General features: G+C 38.2%; 2 protein-coding genes across 16 annotated transcripts in view; one reads left to right on the forward strand and one right to left on the reverse strand.

Moving 5' to 3' along the window:
* LOC113590536 (calmodulin-regulated spectrin-associated protein 3) overlaps positions 1–2,412 on the forward strand; it is a 35,336-nt gene extending 32,924 nt beyond the window's left edge. For 9 of the 10 annotated variants that reach the window (XM_081701327.1, XM_081701329.1, XM_081701328.1 and 6 more), the window contains one exon: positions 1–2,412. This exon is cut by the window's left edge and continues 1,013 nt beyond it. The gene's annotated coding sequence lies outside the window, so the exon portion shown is untranslated. The other variant, XR_014118252.1, reaches the window with a different exon arrangement.
* Positions 2,413–5,521: 3,109 nt separating this feature from the next.
* On the reverse strand, positions 5,522–15,593 carry LOC113567955 (uncharacterized). 6 transcript variants are annotated; one of them, XM_081701362.1, is made up of 8 exons: positions 14,721–15,353; positions 14,451–14,564; positions 12,857–12,958; positions 12,314–12,437; positions 10,927–11,198; positions 10,441–10,508; positions 10,069–10,259; positions 6,844–9,421 (listed from the first exon to the last, which is right to left on the reverse strand). In XM_081701362.1, the coding sequence occupies exons 2-8, from the start codon at positions 14,484–14,486 to the stop codon at positions 8,097–8,099; spliced, it is 2,118 nt and encodes a 705-aa protein (XP_081557488.1). In that variant the 5' UTR covers positions 14,487–14,564; positions 14,721–15,353; the 3' UTR covers positions 6,844–8,096. The 6 variants fall into 6 exon arrangements, with proteins under 6 accessions (XP_081557491.1, XP_081557490.1, XP_081557489.1 ...); XM_081701361.1 differs by lacking the exon at positions 14,721–15,353 and adding an exon at positions 15,360–15,593 and having other exon boundaries at positions 6,845–9,421; XM_026996105.3 differs by lacking the exon at positions 14,721–15,353 and adding an exon at positions 15,360–15,591 and having other exon boundaries at positions 6,857–9,361.

Consider the following 15,593-nt stretch of genomic DNA (forward strand, 5'->3'; position numbering starts at 1 on the left):
TGGTTAGACAATTTTAAGATTGGGCTTGTACCCAGTTTAGAATCATATTCCTTATCTGAGCATAGTTCTCTTAGCCACATAAATCAGCTCTCCTACTCTGAATTGCTTTATGACACCTGGGCCTCTATGGTTGAGGTTTCATGTTTATTGAAATTGTCTTTTATACTTTTTTTAATTTTGACTTTTTTTTAACCCTCTGAATACATTGGATTACATAGAGTTTAAAGAGTTTTCTGTCATGTACTGAAGTTCTGGAGCTTTCATTTTTCCTCTTCTTGGATGTGTGAGGACTTTTATACATTCCAACATCTTAACACCTCATATGTAGTATGTAATGCTTGTATTTTTAAGTAATTGCAATATGTCTATGACAATTCTAGAAGTAGAACACAGAATTCCAGAAACACTGTTGGACAGTCTCCATGACGATATACACAGTTTGCAACTGTGTGTGTGTGTGTGTGCACATGTGCATATTTATGGTGTGTGTGCGTTAGTGTGCTGTCTTCAAGTTTTGGATAATATTTTGGAATGAGTCTGATTTCGGAACCTAGTATTGACTCCGAACTGAATAGCCATCTGTAAATAGTGTAAGGTTGAGTTAAAATATGTATCTCCAATCCACACTTCCCTTCTCTTCCCATATACAAAAGGTCTGTGAAATAAGAATTACATATCATACATGCTATGAACAATGCTTAAAAAATGAATATGTAGTATAGAACTAGCAAGTACATTTCACACAAAAATTATGGCTTGTTAAAGTACTTGGTACCTCATAATAAAAGCATTCATACATACAACTCTGGAAAAACCTAAATAAAAAAGTCAGTTTCTCTGGTTTTACTATTGTTAGGTATGCATTTGAGTGCAATTAATATTTTTGTTTCATTTCATAAAATTCCAAATAATAATGTCATTTAGAGCATTTATTTGCGGAAAATGAAAAATGGTCAAAATAACAAAAAGATGCAGTGTTTTCAGACCTTTAATAATAAAAAGAAAGCAAGCTCATATTTATTGTTAAACAACACTATACTAATGTCTTAACTTAGGAAGAGTTCTGAAATTATTGTTCACGTGTCTTGGCATGCTCTCTCACCAGTCTTCCACTTTGCTTGCTAAAGAAGATTTGGTTCAAGTGATCACCTAATCAGTACATCAATAAGTGGAATGAAGTGAGCCTGTGTTGGAATTCAAAATATACTGGAATGTAATGGCTGCCATTCATGTAGAGATTAAATTTTGGAGTGGTCTTTAAATTTTTTTCCAGAGCTGCAAATGAGAAAATGTTACGGTTTATGGAAGAAACCACAGTCATGTAAAAAAAATGTTTTATAGTATCCAAAATTTGTGCATTTATTTAAACATGATAATTTAGAATTTTTACAGACATTTTTTTACAAGAGCCATTCAATTACATGAGCTACTTTGAATGTGTCAACATCGAGGGTCTACAACTGTCCTATGAACGCTTCCCAAGATGGTGATGTTTTTGGACAGTCCCCGAGCTGCTGACATTTTTGTGACATTTTTGTGGGTTTTTTTGACGTTTCTTGATGGTCCCCAAACTGCATTGCTGTTCAGACATTGTACAATGGGGCAGTTTGCATGTACATTTGAAATATGTAAAACCAGCATACAGTCTCTCTGACTAAGAAGTGGTGATTTGCTGATCTTAAACCATGTCCACCTGGAAGCTCTTTGTGTATATGATGAGTAGATCACAGGAAGTGCCTGAGGCCTGTGATTCAAATGCAGCTCCTCATCCTGGTACAGAGGCACTAGAGCCTAAAACATCTCACAGCTGAAACACTCTGAATCTGCATCGTTTATGCAGGTTTATGGATGTATGTGAAATTATGCAAAATAGACCGTGTTTGCATCACCTTTATTTATCCAAATAAACACATTCATCGTTATATCATGACTGTAGTCATAACATGGTCATTTAATTACTGGAAGCACAGATAGGCCATAAGCCTGTTGATAATACAAGACCAGTCTATCTCCATGCAGTCTTCATGCTATTGCCATGCTTCTTGTTAATGTGTTAGCCATCTTAGTGTGTTACGGCCAGCTTGTGAGTTAAATCTAATGTTTTATTTATTTATTTATTATTCTCAGATGGTTTAATGTGTGATCTGATCTCTCCTGGGTCTTCAACTTTGCTTATACATATAGACACTTTACTGTTGCTATTGCAGATCTCTGATACCCTGCTCCTTTGTTCAATGGGCCTAATCTCTCTTTCTGTGCAGCATTCATTCTTAGGAAAGCCTTGTGTGTTTGTTTGTGTGTGTGTGTTTATACATGACCTCTGCATGACTGATAAAGAATTCATCAGATAATCTCAATGTTTGTTTGTTCAAGGAAACGTTCATTTAAAATGCCAATAAAATCATTTTCCAGAACATGGTTCTCACTCTGTTTCTCAAATACTAAGTTTGTGAATAATGGACTTTTTTTTTAAAGATTACTCAAATATTACTCGTGTATCCTCTGGCCGATTTCCTCTACATTTACATTTACATTTATGGCATTATCAGATGCTCTTATCCAGAGCAACTTACAAAAGTGCTTTGTCACATAAGGAGGCTCCTATATGGTGGAATGAACTTCTGCTTGCTGTCCAGACAGCAGAGTCCCTTGCAGTCTTCAAACACAGACTGAAGACCCATCTATTTGTGGAATATTTAAATGACCACTGATCCTGCACCTGTTTTGACTAACTGAAACTAGTACTTATTGTAGGGTATTGTTTATTACACTGATGCTGACCGCTCCCTTGTTGACTATCAAACTAGTACTTATTGTTTTTTGTACTTATCATTGTCTGAGATAGAGCTTATGTTATGTGCACTTCTAGGCATCAGCATTTCAACAGTTCATTGGTATATTGGACTTTAACATACATACTGGCTAGGATGTATTCTGTGACTAAGTACTGGTATACACTTTTTGGGATCAGGCCCCATTCTTATATACTGCCAATTGACACATATGCACAAAGGGATTGCATCCAGATTTTGGATCCCAACACGCGCTAAATTTTGGGACTCACTAGGGGCACTCTTGCGCTTTGTTGCCCCTCACCCCACCCAAAACCCCAGTTTTACATACAGATTTAACACCCTGAAAGCAGTCTGAGCACTGAGAAAGCTATAATCCCAAATCCAGCATGTTGAATGGTGTCATGTATGCTTCATGTGGGATGGTCATTCATTGGGATGGTCGTCCCACCTGTAGGGGGAGGTTCGTGTGGCTGTCCTGTCCACATCTGTCTCTCTGTGCATCTCATGGATCCTACTCTTAAGTATATGTGAATTGGGCTTCAAATGGATGGCAGTCAGAAAAAAGGTCAGTTCAGGGAAGGCCTAATTGGCCCCAAATCCAGTCATTCAGTGGTGCCAACCCCGAGGACAAATATGGAAGTGCCTGACCCCTAGGTGTTAAGGAAAAGGAAGTAGCTTTCTCTCACTTGTAGGGTCACAAAATTACACTGGGGGGTAAGGGAGGCTCCAGAGACAACATTTTCAAGTGCCACACTCCTAGAATTTATGGAACAGGAAGTAGTCTTCCCTAAGCTGTGGCAACCCGGACTTCTGATATACTATTCAGGGCACCCAGATGAGCCACTAGTCGAAACAACAAAGTCTGGGCACCTCCTTAAACACTGTTTGTAAACATTCCACTTTAAGTAGATTTCCATTCATAAGTCATATACCAGTTTTGGACAACCTTTAGAATAGTTGATTTTTGTTGTTTCTGATCACCTAGGGGGCCATTGCCCCGATATGTCATCCATGAGACCTCCTACATCCCACCCATGAAATTTTGTGACCCTACGTGGTCCTGTTCCTGAAACCCTAACCCTGGGTTATGTTTTGGGGCTCTAAATACCAGCTGTGTAACATAAGAACCCCAAACTCAGTAGCCTGACACTAGACTTAAGTGAGATGAAATGTCCCAGGTTTGAAGTCTCTAGGTTAAAAGGTCTGTGTACGCCAACCCCTAACATATGCACTTAAAGGCAAGGCATTTAAATAGGAGGCCCAACATACGTTTTAGGGCCCTAAACACAAGCCGTAAAATGTAGGTGTCACAAACTCACTAGCTAGACACTAGACCTAAGTGAGATGAAGCTTCCCAGGTTTGCAGTCTCTAGGTTAAAAGGTCGGCATATGCTCACCCATAACATATGCACTTATACATATACATGCTGAACACATTCAGCCCAGTGCTTTGTGGGTAATCTTGCAAAGATAATTTAAGAGACAATAACTCCTGAAAATAAGCACCTAGAAATAAGTTGTTTTTTGCCTCTTAAAGTTCACAGTCTCCTCTTTTATATCTTTCATATTATACCTAAAAAGTGGTCACCCCAAACTCAAGTCTATTTTAATTATTATTTGAATTATGTCAAATATACTGCAAGTGGGATCCCAATCGAAGTCTATTTTAGTTGTGCCAAATATACTGCAAGCGGGATCCCAATCGAAGTCTATTTAAGTTGTATGAAATATACTGTATCTGGGATGTTGTCAAATTCCATTATCTTTGAATTATTCCATTATCTTTTAATTATAACAAATAACAAACGGATGGCCAAGTACAGCGTCATATTCACACTATTTCATTTACATATTCAGCCCAGTGCATTGTGGGTAATCATGCAAAGCTATTTTAAAAGACAATATTTCAGGAATCTATGCAACTAGAAATGAGTTCTTTTTTTGTATCATAAAGTTCACATTCTTCTCTTTTTATATTATACCTAAAAAATGCTTACCCCGAACGTGATTTTGGAATAGATTCTAAACTATATATACAAGTCTACATTATGACTTTCATATATGCATGTGACCGTCGTATACATTGTATACCGTGACCACTTGCATATATTTTATATATATCTGACACTCTCGCGTCAAGTCTAAGCAACTAGAAAATAGTTCTTTTTTTTGTATCATAAAGTTCACATTCTCCTCTTTTCATATTATATTATACCTAAAAATGTTCACCCCGAACGTGATTTTGGAATAGATTACGAACTATATATACAAGTCTATAGCACAGTTGTAATATATTTATGTGAGTGTAATGTATACCTTATTAATATCTGACACTCTTGCTTCAAGTCTATTTTATTATTATTTGAATTATGTCAAATATACTGCAAGTGGGATCCCAATCGAAGTCTATTTTAGTTGTGTTAAATATACTGCAGGCGGGATGGTGTCAACTTCCAGTATATTATAATGATGGCAAATAACAAACGGATGGCTAAGTTTGGGCATACACTCACACAATTGCGTTTGTATATACAGCCCAGTGCATCATGGGTAATCATGCAAAGCTACTTTAAAAGATAATATCTCAGGAACCTAAGCAACTAGAAATGAGTTGTTTTTTGCACCTCAATTTATGTCAGTAATTCAATTCAAAAAGTGAAACCTGTATATTATATAGATATATTACACAAAGGATGATTTCAAGTGTTTATTTCTTTTACTGTTGAGGATTATGGGCTACAGCCAATGAAAACCCAAAAATCAGTATCTCAGAAAATTCAAATATTGTGAAAGAGTTCAATATTCTTGACTCACGGTATCACACTCTAATCAGCTAATCAACAAAAAACACCTGTAAAGGTTTCCTAAGCCTTTAAATGCTCCCTCAGTCTGGTGCACTAGGCTACACAATCATGGGGAAGACTGCTGACTTCACAGTTGTCCAGAAGGCAGTCACTGAAACCCTCCACAAGGAGGGAAAGCCACAAAAGGTCATTGCTAAAGAAACTGGCTGTTCACAGAGTGCTGTATCCAAGCATATAAATGGAAAGTTGAGTGGAAGGAAAAAGTGTTGTAGAAAAAAGTGCACAAGCAACAGAGATAAGAACCTTGAAAGGATTGTCAAGAAAAGGTGATTCAAGAATTTCGTGGCGATTCACAAGGAGTGGACTGCTGCTGGAGTCAGTGCTTCAAGAGCCACTACACACAGATGTATCCAGGACATGGCCTACAACTGTCGCTTTCCTTGTGTCACTCGTGACCCAGAGACAACGTCAGAAGCATCTTACCTGGACCAAGGAGACAAAGGACTGGACTGTAGCTCAGTGGTCCAAAGTCCTGTTTTCAGATGAAAGTATATTTTGCATTTAATTTGGAAATCAAAGTCCCAGAATCTGGAGGAAGAGTGGAGAGGCACACAATCCAAGCTGCTTTAGGTCTAGTGTGAAGTGTTTACTATCAGTGATGGTTTGGGGAGCCATGTCATCTGCTAATGTTGGTCCACTGTGTTATATCAAGTCCAAAGTCAGCGCAACCGTCTAGCAAGACATTTTATAGCACTCCACGCTTCTGCTGACAAGCTTTATGGAGATGCGGATTGCATTTTTCAGCAGGACTTGGCACCGTCCCACACTGCCAAAAGTACCAATATGTGGTTTAATAACCACAGTATCACTGTGTTTGATTGGCCAGCAAACTCACCTGACCTAAACCCCAGAGAATCTATGGGGTATTGTCAAAAGGAAGATAAGACACCAGACCCAACAATGCAGACGAGTTGAAGGCTGCTATCGAGGCAACATGAACTTCCATAACACTTCAACAGTGCCACAGGCTGATCGCCTCCATGCCACGCCGCATGGATACAGTAAATCATGCAAAAGGAGCCCCGACCAAGTATTGAGTGCATATACTGTACACACTTTTCAGTAGGCCAACATTTATGTATTAAAAATCATTTTATGAATTGGTCTTATATAATATTCTAATTTTCTGAGATACTGACTTTTTAGATTTCATTGGCTGAAGGCCATAATTATCAACATTAAAAGAAATAAACACTTGAAATAGATCACTCTACTGTGTAATGAATCTATATAATATATGAGTTTGTGTAATGAATCTATATAATATACGAGTTTCACTTTTTGAATTGAATAAGACATAAATTAACTTTTCAATGATATTCTAATTTGAGATGCACCTGTACACGCGTGACATAAACTATACTGTAATACACACAGCTGATATAAACTATACTGTAATACATATACACACCTGATATACATAAACTATTCTGTAATTTGCAAACACACACACACACACGATATATAAACTATACTGTAATGTACACATATACACACACCTGATATTCCCCAACTGAAGCCAATTACACAACCAATGTTTGATGTCAGTCACTTTTTATTAAGCTAATGACAAATAAAATTTATTTGTTGGGACATCAAAATGATTCAGTGAAATATGGGAGATGTGTATTAAAGTGTGTTAGAGTATGTTAATATGCTGTTATCCACGACGTCTAAACATCTTTGGATGCAGCCTAGAGAACGTAGCCACAAATATCACCACCAACCTTTGCACATAAATCACAAAAAACCTAACCCCAAACATCACCACCAACCTCTGCACATACACTTAAACATGGCCATTTACTAGCTAAAGAAGCAATAAATACCACAAAAACATAGCAAACAATAATTATTAATGTGATTATTATTTTTACACTTTTTCTATAAAGTGCAGACCACATTATATTAATCAAATTGATCTGTGGTCCTCAAATGAAACAGTGCATGTTCCAAAGAGCAGGTTCTCCACATGGAGGCAGACTCTCTGACACATCCAAGCCACTAGGTGTCAGTGTCAGCGGCCGATTCATAATGTGAAGAGGAATAATTGGAAAACATTATTGCATTTGGCACCTTCCGATGAGTACATGAATTCAGTATAAAAGTTGTTCTATATCTATAGAAATAAAGGCCTTGGAGTCACAGCCAAACCAACATACTCATATGAAGATAAGTGGAAATTGCTATAGTTAGCAAACACTGATGTACATTAGGCCAATAGTCCAGAAACATGATTTAGTGTCACATGATTAAGAGCCTGATTGAGTACAAAGACCACTCATTCAGATGCCAGTTCATTTTAATGTCAATAAAACAATTTTATTGAATTATTTTCTGTAAAAGTGAAATGCAATTACATTATCAAAACATACAGAATGCATATATTTAGTAATAAACAAAGAATATATTTATTTACAAGTCACCGATTTCAATGCTAGCGAGTGCATTTGTGTTTCTTAAAAGTAGTGAAAAAAGTGAAATTCCGCCGACACTCTGAGCAGTAATACGGCTTCTCCCCTGTGTGAATGCGTTGGTGTTGTTGGAGATAACTCTGTAAAGTAAAACTCTTCTCACATTCCGAGCAGTGATATGGCTTCTCCCCTGTGTGAATGCGTTGGTGTCGTTGGAGATAACTCTGTACAGTGAAACTCTTCCCACACTGTGAGCAGTAATACGGCTTCTCCCCTGTGTGAATACGCTGGTGTTGTTGGAGATTACTCTGTCGAGAAAAACTCTTCCCACACTCTGAGCAGTGATACGGCTTCTCTCCTGTGTGAATGCGCTGGTGTAGGTAAAGACTACTCTGTTGAGTAAAACTCTTCCCACACTCTGAGCAGTGATACGGCTTCTCTCCTGTGTGAACACGTTGGTGTCGTAGGAGACTAATCTTTACAGGAAAACTCTTCCCACATTCAGAGCAGTGATGTGGCTTCTTTCTTGTGTGAATGCTCTGGTGTGGGCAGAGTATACTCTGTTGAGTAAAACTCTTCCCACACTCCGTGCAGCAATATGGTTTCTCTTGTGTGTGAATGCGCTGGTGTAGGCAGAGTATACTCTGCTGAGCAAAACACTTCCCACACTCTGAGCAACAATATGGCTTCTTTCCTGTATGAATGAGCTTGTGTCGTTGGAGATTTGTCTGTACAGTAAAACTCTTGCCACATTCTGGGCAGTGATACAGCTTCTTTCCTGTGTGAACGTGTTGGTGTCGTCTGAGATTACTCCGTATAGTAAAACTCTTGCCACACACTGAGCAGTGATAGGGCTTCTCTCCTGTATGAGTGCGTTGGTGTTCACGGAGGTAATCCCTTTTACTAAAACTCTTCCCACACTCTGAGCAATGATATGGCTTCTCTCCCGTGTGAATGCGCTGGTGGTATTGGAGACTACTCTTTTGAGTAAAACTCTTCCCACACTCCAAGCAGTAATATGGCTTCTTTCCTTTTTGAATGCACTGGTGTCTTTGGAGAGCACTCTGTTGAATAAAACTCTTCCCACACTCTGAGCATTGGTGAGTTCTCTCCTTTTCGGTATCTTTCTGCAAATGTCTGTGAGGTATGTTGGTGTGGACAGTAACAGTGGACATTTGTGGAGTACTGAAGCTTGCCAGATTCTCAGATTTAATGTCTCCTGACTTCAGCAGTCTGATGTATTCCTCATGGTGGAATCTCCTGATGTGTTTGTGGAGGTAAATTTTAGCTGTATAGAAAAGTGGACACACAGAACAGGAAAAGACTTCCAAATGGATGTCATTCATATCTGGAGATTAAAAGACATTACAAACAAACTATATCTTGTGAAATGCAACATAATTATGACAAAAAACTGTTAGGGGCTGTACATCATGTAAACAATATTTATACTGCATAAAGCAAATAAAATCATTATAAAATAGAAATAACTAAACAAAATACTAATTTGTCTTGTAAATGTCTTCATTAACTATGTTTTCAATCCCACTTATCAGGCATTGCTTTCCTGGGTCAAACACCCCAAACTCACATATTGAGCTTGTTATTTTAATGGTGAAGAATGTTGAGCTAAATTAGGTGTGTCAGTATAGGGTAAACACTCACCTAACATTTACAACATTTAGCAGACACTCTTATCCTGAGCGACTTACAAAAGTGCTGTCATTTACTTATAGAATACATCCTAGCCAGTAGGTTAGAGTCAAGATACCAATGAACTAGAATACTGCTGAAATACAGGGATCAGTGCTGATGCCTAGAAGTGCAAAATACCTATGCTCCATCTCAGACAAGTGCAATAAACAAGAAGTGCTAGAGTTTGTTAGTCAACAAGGAGCAGTCAACCTCAGTGCAATAAACTACAATTGCTAACATGATACATTTTAATTTAAAAACGAAGGATTTAAGATTAAAATGAGCAAAATAAATCACAACCTTTTTCTGAGCACTTTCTGTTCCATAGGTACTCAAACGTGATGTCAAGATCTTTGGCATATTCTTTGCCATACCACACCAGGAGCTCCTGTCCTGCTTTGATGGGTCGACAGCAACGATACAGAATCCCCCCACGATACTGGAAGGCCACCAGATTCTGCTCTTCATCATTACGAGCACAATTCACATACCTGAGAGAACACACACAGAGACAGAGAGAAAAAGAAAGAGAGAGAGAGAGAGAGAGAGAAAAAGATGACAGACAGGGATGAGTAACTGGTGAGTGATAGGTCTTTTTTTACTAAATAAGATAAATAATAAAATTCATCATTCATATTTATGAGCTGCAGAGGCCAGCACTGCATTCTTCACCTCATCCAGTTAGAGTGAGTTTCTTTCTCCGCATCTATGTACTCTTCACACTCACTGCTATTGTATATCTGGAAAAAACAAAATTAAATATAAATAAATAAATTGCATCAAAAAATGAAATAAAAAAACAATAAATAAACATGGTTATACTTTTGCTTGGTATACATCAAAGCAACTGATGCATTTGAATTAAAGAAGTTATTTATACTGTGTTCAGTGTGAATACTGTTATACTACAGTAGGACTCAACATTTAAAGTCAGCTGCTGGTCTGTTTTCCCTGACAACAGTACTGAAAACACTACTAAACCAACATTATTAAATTGTGTTTTTAACAAAATAACAGATTTGTAACAGTGTGAAGATAAGCGGAACTGAAGGATTAAAATAATGCTGGTTATCAACTCTGTGCAATATTCTGATTTAGATTTATGATATTTGTCAAAGAAACTTCTGAATAAATTAATAAATTACTAAACAAGCTCACCACCCAGGAATAGCCACTGTTCATAGCCTCCTCTCTGTCTACCAGTTCTCCCTGGTAGGGCCCAAAGTGTGCACCGACAGGCACAGTATGACCCTTGTTAAACACTCCCAAGCCAGCACCCAGAATACTGGACTTCTGAATCTCCAGACCATTTGGAAGTGTCTGTCTGGCTCGATTTGTGACCCCCACAGGAACAGGGGTATCTGGGATGATGAGAAGTGGACCGTGACCCTCACACTTATCGACGAAGAAAGATCTGCACTCCTGATAGTCTGGAAGGACAGCAGAAGAGAAAGAAAAAAAAATGACGAGACCATGGGAAAATACCACAGGCATTTAGAACTGATAACCCTTCTCCACAAGAGCAGTACAATCCTAAATAACATCAGTAAAACAGCAATTATTATGAAAATGTATTAAATATTGTAAAATCATACATGACCATAAAGAAAACAACCAAGGTTTCGTGAATTTGGACAAAAACAACTGCATTTGTCAAATGGTTTTCATTGCAGCACATTATGTACGACAAGCAGGCTAGACATTTCTTGGCTTTCTGTATTTGTGGTGTGTCTACACACACACACACACACACACACACACACACACACACACACACACACACACACACACACACACACACACACACACACACACACACACACACACACACACACACACACACACACACACACACACACACACACACACACACACACACACACACACACACTCCCCTTCCCACTGCTCACGTGGTACAGCCTGCCACATGCAGTGAGAGTTTACTGTTGACTGTTCATTGTAACTTGTTTGTAACCACGCCCCACCTTGTTAGCACACACCTGGTTCTTTGCTTCATTTATGTATGTATTAAAACCCGTGTGTGTAGTTCGATGTCGGTCATTGGTGTACGTTAAGACGTTCATGTTCGTTGTTCCGCTGTCACTTTATTCACGCTGCACTGGATTGTTACATATGAGTGCCTTTAATGTTTGCTTCTTACATTAATTAAATGTCTGTCACAGAGTGTCAATGTTATTATTGTTCACATGAAAAATATATTTTGTGGCTGGATATTAAAATCTAAGCATAGTTACACTAACATATAAACAATAAACATGGTGTAGAAACAGAAGTAGAAACAGGTGCAGAAACAGAAGTAGTCTCCATATCCAGGTTCCTCCTCTTCAGTGTAACTAACTCTAGACCTGTTGTGGAGGTTACTGCCATGAGAGGAGATGTTTAGCTGCACTGTTTCTATCTTCAAACAGCGTCTTAATGCAAGCTCACTCTCACACACACAGACACCCGCTAATGTCTGAAACACTATGCAAAATTAATTAAAAAAAAAAAGACCTTTTAACACATTTCATATTCACATACTAACCTGACTTATGGGATCTGGGCTTCTTCTGGACAGTTCTATTCTGTTGGTCCATAGGGGTGTTGAGGTGCACACAGACTGATGTCCCTCCCCCACCTGAAGTGGTACTGGCTTCTGTCTGCACATCCTTACAGAGGTAATAACCAGAACAAGAACAAAAAAAGCTCATTTGCCAAAACGAGCTCATGAAAAACACTCCTTACATATTCTCTGTCTATAAACACCAAACATTATGTTTTTAAAGATACAGGTTGGGAGCATGTGTAGAATGACAGAGTTACTGCATTAATCCTGTTCAAAAAAGTGTATAACTCACTGTATGTATAATGTGATCAGGAGCCTGTTCAAAAGGGTTTACAACATCCAAAAGAACACCCGTTTATTTGGACAACACCTTATGGAGCTGCCTTATAAAACTCACTTATTACTCATACGGGTTAATGATTGTCCACATGTAGGCATTTTTAACACTTATTTATCTTTTGTGTGCATCAATGAAAGGGTGAAAACTGACCTTTCACGTCAATGAAAGTGTTTCTGTGTTACCTGAATTTCTGTAGTGATCTCTTCTAACTTCAACTCATCCTCTAGAATGAGTTCAGGGACCTGCTGGAAATCTCCTGCACCCTCCTCTGTCTTTAGACAGAGCTACATAGAAAACATAATTACCTAACTTAATCTATTTAAATATATACACTTAAACATTCCTTACACTTTTTAAAAGGTTTTGAAATATCCATTTTATTTTTCAATTATCCAAATATCATTCCATACCATAATTAATAAACTTTTGGACATCAGTTTCAAATAATCGCCATTTATAATTCTATATTATATAGGTGTGAAATTGGCAGGGATGGAGCAAGACACAAGCGCAACAAAGGAGTGTGTTTATTCTTCATTTTAGAATAAAGCAAGAAAGGGCACAGCAGCAAACTGGCTAATTATAACAGAAACGAAAAACAATAATCACTGGCATTAGTACTCCAGGCACTTCAGACATGGTGGAGTAGCAGCAATACTCGGACTGTATTCTTCTGTGACAGCAGGATTCTTTTGTCCATCTGCTCCCCCTCCCATCCCCAACCCCATGAAAATCTTATGATTATAGTGATTATATCTAGATTATATAGATATAATCTTATGATTCTATTTTTATTTATTATAGTATTAATATTATTTCTATTATACTAAAATATTACTTAATGGTATTATTCAACCCTTTCACAAGCATGTGCGTTCACTGAAAGAAATTAGCACTGGGACTAAAATGAGCAGTTTCACAAAAGATTTTATGGCAGCATTAGTCTAACCTATTGGCGTTGCAAGAAGTACCAATGAATGAAGTATCAGCTCTATGGTTTGAAATATATTTGTATTAGTCACTGGGGAGGCCAATATAGATTTAGTAAGTGACTGGCTGTGTGGGAACAGCGCAGTTTTGTATGCCATTGCCATATTAAGTAAAGCCCAGATGGAACTTGTGTCTGCTGGGCTGGGTACGGCCAAAGCCTCCAGTTTGGGTTTATGTGCAGCTTTTAAAAATGAGCTTGGAGTGGTGTGGGGCTGGGATGTGAGACCTCACTGTTGAGCCTTCTGGAGGTGTCATGGGCTTAATTCAGGAAAACACTGATGAATGGAGGTGCCTACCTGATGACTCCTGTGAAGAGTTTGTGATGTGGTTGCTGGTATGAACAAAGTGGACTGCACCCTATGTAATACTCTAATAGTTTGGCATTGGATAATTTACATCTTATCCTGTGTATAATTACAACGTAGTAAAATAGTTTTCTATTTATATATGATTAAAGATAAATTTGTTTCATTTCACAATATTTCAGTTGTTCTGCATTTTTTAGCATGGCATCCAATTGCAATGAACACATTTTAGCTGCAAGCTAAGAAAACCACACAACAGATGCATCCAACAATGTTCAGTTCCAAATTTGTAACACTGTTCAAACTATAGTAACTTTTGTCCCATAATGTGCAATGTATTGAAAGGATCATGCTCTTCAAGTAAGTCAACCTTATGTTTACATTTTAGGTTCATGTTTTGAAGGCTTTTATCTCACAATATGTCTGTGTAATACTGGGAGACATCATCACATTGTTAATGAGACAAAAATCTAAAACTTACCTGTAGGTCTTCTTTCTTGACTGGGTGTCCACTCATCCTTCAAGTCACTGTGAGAAGTAGGGAGCGACTCTCTCTGGACTCTACCTCACCTACAGCCTCTTCCCATTCCAAGACCTGTAAAAATGTAATCCCTTATTCACAACCATTAAGATTTAAGGGCATTTGCAGTGAGAAGTAAAATTTCCTCCACAGAAGTACAGAAGTGTGTCAATATTTTCCAAAATGCAAATTTCCTAAGGAGGCATTGATGATTTCCTTTGCTTGTTTTACCTGTTCAGCTGTAATGACAATCTACTGTTAAGACAACAATAATTCTTTTGGCGCACACGCATCACCCTAATAATAAAACAGTGGCCATTATACTTAAACGCTTCAAAATACTTCAGGATGATACAGAAACAACATCCCCTCTTCAGAAGCCTCCACTAAAATATCAAAGGCATGTTCATCAAGAGTGAGATAAATGACCAGTTGAATAGTAGCTAACTGATGAAACAGCAACCACTCTAGATGTGCTATATCTAAGTTTATCAAACACAGCCACTAAAATAATTTCCACTGAAGGATGACTCGTTATTAGCCATTCCTCCTCATGCATTGCTATAAATACAGAGATAGAATTCGCCAGTACTCGGAACCAAACGAGAAAATTCACATCCATTATTTTCCTCAGCTAAACAGCGCAAGACAGGTGAACTAGTTATCTAACTACTGACATAACAGCTGTAGGCTCACTCAGCCAGCTAACGCCAACTAGTCAACAAGATTCAATTAACTTTCCTTCTGTTCGAAGCAGAACGACAGCCATCCCGAACATAAAATATTAGATTGTAAGACTAAATTGACAGTTGTTGTAAAATCGTTTTAAAAAGCTGCGCAAACAAACGGTTGGATAGCTAGACAACGTACGTAGCTAAGCTAACTGGTCTCCAGCGTCCGGGGTCCCGAGTGTTCCGGCGAGCGTACGCGGCCGCCTTAGTGGTCGTTCCGTGTACCGTGACTGACTGGACTTATCGCGTTACTTCCGCTTTTGAAGTTTGGTGTGTTGTCTGAGGAAGTATATTTGATAGGGCGGGGGAAGCTAATGTATAGAGCGAGCGAGCGAGCGAGCGAGAGAGAGAGAAAGAGAAGGAAGGAGGGAAG

The sequence above is a fragment of the Electrophorus electricus genome, chromosome 18 (assembly GCF_041902795.1).
Source record: "Electrophorus electricus isolate QZ-2024a chromosome 18, ASM4190279v1, whole genome shotgun sequence".
Classification (NCBI taxonomy): domain Eukaryota; kingdom Metazoa; phylum Chordata; class Actinopteri; order Gymnotiformes; family Gymnotidae; genus Electrophorus; species Electrophorus electricus.